Below are 9,451 nucleotides of genomic sequence, written 5' to 3' on the forward strand. Positions count from 1 at the left end.
GATCAATTTATTGCAAATATCAGTGGTGTTATGCGTTTTTGTTACCTGTTTCTTTGTTGTTGTTGTTGTTTTTTAAACATATACATACATTATGTATTTGTAAATATATTACAAACATAAAATTCACCTAATTAAAATCACTTTAGACCGCAAATCACTGCTTATACGAATTGTAAAAAATAATACAAATTTTCTTTGCACCAATTTCAACGTTTTTATCTAGCTCCAATGGCAAACCAAAAATTGCGCAACTCTTTGATATTTACTTTTATTTATTGTATTTAATTTTTATTTCTATATGGTGTTTACTAATAAATTTTGTAAGCCGGCTACTATTTGGGATATGCTACTGTAATTACCACATGTAATTGTGTATGTATCGTTATTGGTATGTATGTATATTCACAAGCCACTACTAATTTTAACAAAATTTTTAGGTTAGCTTATATTTTATGTGTATTCTTTAACTTTAACTTATATTTTCTATTTGTTTTTGTTTTTATAATTGTTTTTTGTATTCTCAAAGAAATATTACGTGCTGTGTGTTTGGCCTAAATTGGCTTGTATGTATGTATGGTGTGAGTAGTACACTCATATGGCTTATTCGCTGCTGCATTGTTGGGTCAACTACGGTTCGTATCTTATAATTATACATGCACTTAAAAAATAGCGCGCAATTATTGCTTATGATTGAACATTTCACATTGGCTTAAAATAATTGTATAATTTTTACGGCATATTTTCACTTTAAAGTTAAATTTTATTTCATTTTTGTTGTGTAATGTTATAATTATGCGTGCTTGCAACCAGGGTTGCAATTAATGCATTAAAATAATTGAATTTACATTTAACTTAAACATAGAATTGATTAAAAATAATATTTTATACCAAATAACGGATTGAAAAAATAATCCCAAAAACCGTATTATAATTTTTTTTTTTTTTTAATTTGCGAAAAATCGCTTTAAAATTTATTTTTATTTTTTTAATCCGAATTTTGTGATAATTTTTTAAGTAAATTAAATTTTTATCAAAATTAAGATCAATTTTTTATATAATTATTATAATATTATATAATTTAATAATTTTAATAAAAATTAAAAAAAAACCAAAATTAAAAAAATTAAGAACTAAAATTATCGCCGTGGCCATATCAATTAAAATATTATATTATTAAAATTAAAAAAAAAAAACTAAAATAAAAAATATTAAGAACTTAAATTAAAACAAAAATATTTTGAATAATTTTAATATTAATCATTATTTAAAAACTAAAATTAAAAAATGTAAATTGAAAATAAAATAAATTAAAATTGAAAAATATTAAGATTAAGATTAAGCTTTTAAAAATAAAATTTATTTAAAAAAAAATTTTTAAAGTTAAATTGAAAAAAAAATGTACAAATTAAAATTAAAAATAAAAATAATTTAAAATTAAAATTAAAAAATTAATTTAAGAGAAATTTAAATTTTATTTGTAATTACAACACCATGTGCTAAAAATAAGATTTTCAAAATCGGATTTAAATATTGAAAATCTATTTTTAATACAAAAACTGTGTTAGAAAAAAATCGCAACCCTGATTCTTGCACTACACACTACACATTTTATATTTCTTTATCGATATTCTACTTAATTTTTAAGTTTATTATTTGCTTTTACAATATGCAGTATTTCATATTTTTTTCACTTTAGTATTTTTACGAGTTCTACCCAAATTGCTAAACAATTCTTTTATCATATTTAAAATACTTTGATGCTTGCGTGTGGGTATTTAAATGTTGTCGTTTTGTTTTTTTTTTTCTTGTCTTATTTGAAGTGTATATAAATGTTGAATACTATTATTTTTACATAAAATGCAATTTTCGTATTTATTGCAAATAATTACTGCGTTTTTTTACTTTTTTGATTAGTTTTACTTCACTTTTTATTTTATTTTTTTGTTTCTTTTCTTAGAAAATTTACTCTGTCTATATTATTAATATTATTTTTTTTTGTATTTGTATTTTCAAATCGAAGGCGCAAAATATGTTGACTATAGAAAAGCGTTACATTTCCAACACAAGTATGAACAGCAACGTATGACATAACAATGCAAAAGTGCTAATATGAACTTAATTGTATACAAAAAAAAAATTATTATTATTATTTTCGTTTTGCTAAAAAAATAAACGCTTTCTTCTTACAATTCTAAACAACAAAATATTTATGACTAACATTTATGCAAAGCGCTAAGTGTTTGCTTATCGTACTATATTTTATGTTTCACTTTCCACTAAATAATATGGTTTTACATATTTTTATTTATTTTTTTTCGAATTTTCGTTATTTGTTTTCTTTTTTTTGTTTTTGTTATATATCGTAAATTTTTTTTTTAGCAACACAACAGCTAACCGGAGGTGTCTCAACAATTAATCACGCACACACATTTTGCATACAATTTGCATACCATTCTGCTACTAACGTTACTCGTCTATCAAATCTATCAAAATTTCACATTACCATTGCTCTGTATTGCTAAAAACGGTAAATGGCATTTAATACATTAACTGGAATGCCCATTAACTTTCAGCCGGCTGATTTGTTGTGAACTCGGTTATGCCATCTTTGACCATCTTCTCCAAAATATCCGTTACGTAGACAGCTACATCGGTGTGGCTGCGCTGGCCACGCAATATAAAAGGCATTTCCAGCAATGGACCGTACTTGGGTCGTTCTCTCTCATCTTTGTTTAAACTAACGGGTTGAAATATTAAAGAGAAATAAAAAATATATATAATCTATATATCTACACAGTACTGCTGTGCTTACCATGTATTCACAAAATCTACAAATTCCTGTGAGAACTCCATGCCATTGTAGGAAGTCTGTAGGCGTGGGGGATCACCTTTCACAACCTGAAAATTAATAAAATAAACAATAAATTTTATATTCTCCCACCGTTTGATTTATAAAGACCGCAGGAAAACCGAAATGGTGTAAAAATAGGCGCCTAAGTACAAGAACTACAGCAGCATCTCCCACTAAGATTTTAAGTTTTGTTTTATGCTGTTACAATAGCAAAAACCTCTGCCGCCTTCTTTAGCGATTTAGCTCACCCATCCAAAATCAGACAACTGACATATATCAATATACTCACTTGATACAACTGTTCGAAAACTGAATCCCATTTCGGATAGGGAAACAAACCGGTAGCGACCTCCATCAGCGTTATACCCAACGACCAGACATCACTACGTACATCGTAACCCTTAGCGCGCTCGGGATCAATGCGTTCAGGCTATGAAAAAAAAGTTATACAATTTCATAACTGCAATCACATTTTTAAACGCTAATACAAACTTACCGCCATATATGGCCTGCAACCGGCATCCTTGGTCTCCGCAATCGAATCCACTAATTTGCCACAAATACCGAAATCACATAGCTTGATATCGCCACGGCGATGCAACAAAATATTGCTGGGTTTAACATCACGATGAATGATCGATAACTCTTCTTTTAAGTAGTTTAACGCTTGCACAGTGGCCACGGTAATTTTAGCTAATATCGACTCTGGTATACGTTGTTGTTTACGTTCGTAAATGTATTTGTAGAATTTATCCAATGAGGTATCCATTAACTCCATGCATATCCAGCAATCACCTTCCTTAAAGAGCGCACCATAAAACTGTACTATGTAGGGGCATTCGTTTGAATTCATCACCACTTCCAAATCCATTAACAATTGTTTTTGTTCTTTTTCATCGACAGTGGATCGTATGCGTTTCACAGCCATTACCTTGCCTGCTTTAAATATCATCTTGTTTACAGTGCCAAAAGCACCGCGGCCAATTTCACCAAGATCAGTTAAATCATCCGAAGTAAAGTGATAGCATTCTTCATCGATGAGTAGCTTTCCGCAGGCTTGTTGTTTTATGCGTTCACGGGTGCGTTCTGTAAAAGTGATTAAATATAATTGTAGTGCAATAAATAAATAAGTAAATATAGCTCACATACAAACTGAGCGATCAAAATTAAGCTTTTATAAAAAAAAAAACTATTTGACAAAATATTTTCAAGAAATTTCGAATGGTTATAGCTCAACAATTCAATATTCAAAGGAATTTTTTAAATCGGACCACTATAGCATATAACTGCCATTACAAGCTAATCGATCAAAATGAAGTTCCCGGTATCTCTTAGTTAAAAAAATGTTGTTGTTTTTTTATCTTAGTTAAAAAAAAAATTGGATGTACTTATATTTACCTTGATTGTTTGTTGTTGCAGCCGGCGGTGCTACCGGTGCCACTACTGGTGCTGGTGCTGGTGCTGGTGGCGCACAAAATCGTTGCACCAAATTGTGTGAAGAGGAACTGGAGGCTGACGATGTAGACAAATTGGACGAAGCTGAACCGGATGAAGTTGAAGAAAATGAAGGCGGTTGGCGACCATTAAAACTGCCCAAATTCAATTCACTTGGCGGATTGCGAGGACGGCTACTTCCAGCTTAATTTATGTGTAATATAAAACGTATATAATTTCAATCAAATTATTAATTATGCTTGACTAACCTGCAAAAAGATTACTTGGACGTTCGGCCATTTGATTTTTTTCTGTTTAAGGTACTATTAGAATATAGTATACTTAATCAAAATAACGACTCTCACTGCGTCTCCTAAAGGTGGCAATTTATTGATGGACAAACTTTATGTGGATATTTTGAGCTTCACAGTTGTTTTTGTCGACCACAGAATAATTATTTTTAATACTTAATTAAACCGCTATTAATGCAGCACCTCGTTGCAGTTGCAGGTACAAGAGATCCTTTTCGATTTTTCCACAAAACACCGAAAGAGCGAAGGAACAACAGAGTACAAATACAACGGCAGCAAGGAGAATGACTGTATGTCATACAATTGTCAATTTCGGCCACGAATCAATTTCAGTACTTATTGCTGACTACGGACTATATTGTCTACGGATACAAGTTCTAATATATATCATTGAAGTAACACGCACAACGCGTGTAAAAAAACTGTAACAAACTGCTGCACAAAATATTAAATTTACACTTTTAACTTCAGTGAAAAGTTTATAAGTTCTTTTGTATGAATCCACTGAAAATTATTGGAAAGAAAATGTCAAAGAATTGTAGCGTTGCATTCGAATATAATGGAATGCATTAACAATTCTAGATTACCTTTTATTTTGCACTAGGGTGTGTCAATTTCAAGGAAAATTTCTTTAAATGATGGTGCATAACAATAAATTATATCAAGATTTGCGAATATTTAATTTAAAAAGTTTGGAATACATAAAATCAAAATAAATTTAATATTTAATATTTATTCTGCAAATCACAATTACAAAATTGATAAAACATATTAATATTACGACTTTCACAAAAAATCCCCACTGGCCGTTGATAACTTTTTACAGAAAATAACTGTCAATCTCAGTGGCATAGCTACAACTTCGGGCGCCCGGGGCCAAGGATGTTCTGCCGCCCCCCTTTATCTACCTACCTAGAAGTTTCATGAGGTGGTTCGAACAAAAGTGAATTTTTACAGAATATCTTCGATATTAAGTACATAAAATTTAGGAACTAGAAGCCACGCAAATTCTGAAGTTCCAAAATTCTCACAATGCGGTTTTTGAGGAAATTGATAGTAAATTTACCAGACATCTTATTAAAAGCCATAGAAAAAAACCATTTTCGCCCTACATCTTGTACACTTTTGACACAATTTGCAGGAATTTTTGCCCGAATTGGAGTTTTTAAATACCATTTTTGAAAATTTGGAGAGTGTACAACTCTTTATCTTTTAAAATAAATTTTGTAAAAAATTTGTTGAAGTATTTTTCTGAATATTAAAAAACAGCGACGATCGTTTTGCCGCCCCAAGATGTTATATAGTACGGATGTGTTGACAAAATTTTTTCAACTATGACTGTCAAATTATCGGCAAATTGATTGTCACTTGCCTTGTAGGATTACTTCTATTTCGTCAAAAGTATTTACTGTGAATGGTCAGTTGTAAGAACAAATTACTTTTGTTCATTCGCTATATTTTAGTACTGAACGAAAAAATCTTCATTAAAGTAAATTTGACAAGAATTTTGTTTACAAACAAGTTTGTTTTGTTTATTTCTCCAATGGATTGGCCAACAGACATGCTATTACGACTCATTGAGCTTTTTAAAAAAAATCGCTGCCTCTGGGATCCTAAAGATAGAAACTATAAGAAAAGCAACGTTAAAGACAGGGCTTGGAATAACATCAGCGATGAGTTGGGAAGGAGTGCCATTGAAACTAAGAAAAAGATGGAATCGCTCCTTGCTTCATATCGTCGAGAGCGTAAAAAATATGAATTAGCTCTAAGCGGTTCTCATGCGGACAAAGAGTATATTTCAAAGTGGTTCGCGTTTAATGCTATGAGTTTTATGGCTGACAGATCATTTGATAGAAGACCCATACACGATATAGTATGTATGTAAAATTAAAATAGTGGAAATAATGTCTAATGGTATAAAAATTACTTTTATAGCATCATGATCCTTTGGACGAAATATTACAAAAAGATGGTTCTCACAGTCAGGACTCCTATGAGATTAATTCGAAGCGTATGAGACCAAATGAGAAGGAAAGTCCGCGAAGAAGTGTAACATTTGATGTAACGCACCCTGTAATGACTAAAGAAAAAGAGAGTACAAACTCCTACTGTATTAACAGAAACGCTGCCGAATTCAAAAGGCGAGATTCTAGTGATATATTCGGAGAATATATTTCTACAAAGCATCGAAAATATAGTGATCATGTCAAAAACGTAATAGAACATCAAATTGCACAAATTTTGTTTGACGCCGATATGGGCCTCTACAACACCGGCACAACAACGACCGTTACGATATCCGCCCGATCGCCAATTGTAGAAACGGACACAGGAGGCACTTCGGAAATCATTTATGAAAAATAGTTAGTGCGAATAATTAATTATAATTATAGAATTAAAAATTAAAATAAATGTGTTTAAAGCATACGCAATATATTCGAATTTTGTATCAGAATTCTGTTTTTCAGTTTAGTGTTACACTATCATACCGTAGATACAGCGGAGACAATTACATTCCTACGTCAGTAGGGTCTAAGTAACCGGAACGGACCCAGATTTTATACAGAAAAGACTGTTAACTCGGCACTTCGAAATTACCTCAGGAAAACAAAAACATTTTTACATTAAAACTGTCTGAAATGACAGCTAAAAAAGCGACAGCTTTGCTCTTACTTATCCCCACAGAATTTACAGTGTGAATGACGTCATAAGCAAGAAGAGGAATTGCAACATAAACAAGAGCCGCAGACTTACATATTTGGAAAATAAGCGTATAAAATTTCAATAATTTAAAAATGAAATGTTCAGTGATGGGCTGTAGTAGTGATTATATGAAAAATCCATTGAAAAAACCCTTCTATGGCTTTCCAACCGACGCAGCTGTTGCTCATAAATGGGTTTTATTTTGCCAGCAACCGAAAGAATTTAACTATCGGGGTAAGTATATTTGCAGAGACCACTTTAAGGACGACGACTTCCTAAATATTGCACAATTTAAAATGGGTAAATATATGCTTTTAAATCAATGCAAAAACATTATTTGCACGGAAGTTTACATAATATATTAAGGTTTTGCACTGCGACTGAAAATAAAGCGCGATGCGGTGCCCACTATCCGGCGAATATCGACTGGACCAACAATACGGGAGCTACGTATTCAACGGAGGAACCAAAAACAAATTGTCAATGATCTATTACGAAAGTATAACCAGGAACAGAAAGGTATTCTTTAATACCATTAATCAAAGTGGCAACTGTATTTAATGAATATAACTTTGACTTAATTTTAGTGAAAATAAAGTTAGCTGCTAGTGAGTTTGACGAAATATGCAGCTCTCAATCTACCAAGGGCTCAGCGCCAGTCGTAAACAATATAAATGGCAAAAAAGATACCGGTGAGCAAATAGAGTTAATTGCTAATGGATTTGACGAAATAAGCACTCAAGCCACTAAAGACTCAGCGCCAGTTACAAACAAGGAAGACCCCGTAGAGCAAATAGAAATAAATGCTAATGGATATGATGAAATAAGTATTCAAGCCACCAAAGACTTAGGGCTAGTTACAGACAATACTTCTTTACTTTACTTTACCGTAAGTAATGACAAAGAAGACACAATATCTGAAGACTATATCCACAATGAAGTTCAGTTTGAGGAAGTAATGATGGGGAACAAAAGGGACTATCCTGTTAATGTGTTTGAGGAAGTGGATGAGCTACGGGAACAGATGTTAGTGCATTCATTCTTAGTTAACTATAAACAAGCATATATAAATGAATTTATTTTATGTACCGACAGCACACTTTTGCGAAAGGATAATATTTGTCAGCGCCGAATCAATAAGGGACTGTGCAAGAAGCTTGAAAAGTGGAAAAGACTAAATATAGAGAAGGATATTCGTTATGCAAACAGGATTAGTAGAGTGAATGTGCGATTAAAAAATAAAACTCAGGAATGTAAAAATCTAGAGGAAAAGCTAAACTCTATTTTCACCAGTGGGCAAATTAACAAAATGAAAAACTTAAAACTTAATTATCAATGGGATGAAGAGGATATTGCCAAATCCTTAATCCTGTATAGATCAAGTGGCAAAACATATAAGTTGCTTTACGATAATGGTTTCCCTATGCCATCAGTGCGCACTTTACAGAGATGGATGTGGCGTCATAAAATCGACCCGAAAAAAGATGTAAATGACGCGGAAAACATAACTGCAACAGAAAAAGTAATTGATATGGTGGAAAGAGAGAATATAATTGATCCATTAAATTTAATTGAAACAGAAAACTTAATTGAAACAGAAAATATAATAGAAACAGAAAACTTAATTGAAACAGAACATTTAATTGAAACAGAAAATATAATAGAAACAGAAAATTTAATTGAAACAGAGAACCTAATTGAAACAGAAAACTTAATTGAAACAGAAAACTTTATTGAAACAGAAAATATAATTGAATCAGAGAGCGTAATTGCACCAGAAAACATAATTGATCCAGAAAATGTAAATTTGGAAACTCATATGAACGATATAGATCAAACATTCGCTGAATATGCAATTACGATAGAAATAGTTTAAACATATTTTTTTAAATATAGTATATATGCACCAGAATGTTTTTAAGCTTTTTTGAAAAAAAAAACTATCTTAATTTTACAATTTCTAGCTAAAACAGTTTTTGTTAATTTTTTCTTTTGCTCCGTCTCCTTTGCCCATAATGGAAATTTTAAATTAGTTATGTTACGTTCATTTTTAAGGAGGAGGTTTAAGGAGGACAACTTAACTTTATCCTTAAGTATGTATATGAATTAATTAAATTTTAAGTTTATAGAGTAAAAGAAGGGCATTTACCAA

The 9,451-nt window shown here is 31.2% G+C and overlaps 3 protein-coding genes across 3 annotated transcripts; 2 read left to right on the forward strand and 1 right to left on the reverse strand.

The window, feature by feature from the left end:
• Positions 1 to 1,974: 1,974 nt before the first annotated feature.
• On the reverse strand, positions 1,975 to 5,122 carry LOC120782613 (dual specificity mitogen-activated protein kinase kinase 4). The gene is made up of 7 exons (XM_040114981.1): positions 4,651 to 5,122; positions 4,555 to 4,596; positions 4,250 to 4,489; positions 3,348 to 3,937; positions 3,141 to 3,281; positions 2,813 to 2,898; positions 1,975 to 2,737 (listed from the first exon to the last, which is right to left on the reverse strand). Exons 2-7 carry the CDS (start codon positions 4,583 to 4,585, stop codon positions 2,563 to 2,565), a joined length of 1,263 nt encoding a protein of 420 aa, XP_039970915.1. The 5' UTR covers positions 4,586 to 4,596; positions 4,651 to 5,122; the 3' UTR covers positions 1,975 to 2,562.
• Positions 5,123 to 5,998: 876 nt separating this feature from the next.
• Positions 5,999 to 7,033, forward strand: LOC120766161. The gene is made up of 2 exons (XM_040091507.1): positions 5,999 to 6,469; positions 6,532 to 7,033. Exons 1-2 carry the CDS (start codon positions 6,011 to 6,013, stop codon positions 6,958 to 6,960), a joined length of 888 nt encoding a protein of 295 aa, XP_039947441.1. The 5' UTR covers positions 5,999 to 6,010; the 3' UTR covers positions 6,961 to 7,033.
• Positions 7,034 to 7,107: 74 nt separating this feature from the next.
• Positions 7,108 to 9,228, forward strand: LOC120782892. Its single transcript, XM_040115442.1, has 4 exons — positions 7,108 to 7,599; positions 7,666 to 7,818; positions 7,887 to 8,325; positions 8,395 to 9,228. The coding sequence occupies exons 1-4, from the start codon at positions 7,392 to 7,394 to the stop codon at positions 9,173 to 9,175; spliced, it is 1,581 nt and encodes a 526-aa protein (XP_039971376.1). The 5' UTR covers positions 7,108 to 7,391; the 3' UTR covers positions 9,176 to 9,228.
• The last annotated feature ends 223 nt before the right edge of the window (positions 9,229 to 9,451 follow it).

Source organism: Bactrocera tryoni, chromosome 1 (genome assembly GCF_016617805.1).
Source record: "Bactrocera tryoni isolate S06 chromosome 1, CSIRO_BtryS06_freeze2, whole genome shotgun sequence".
Lineage (NCBI taxonomy): Eukaryota > Metazoa > Arthropoda > Insecta > Diptera > Tephritidae > Bactrocera > Bactrocera tryoni.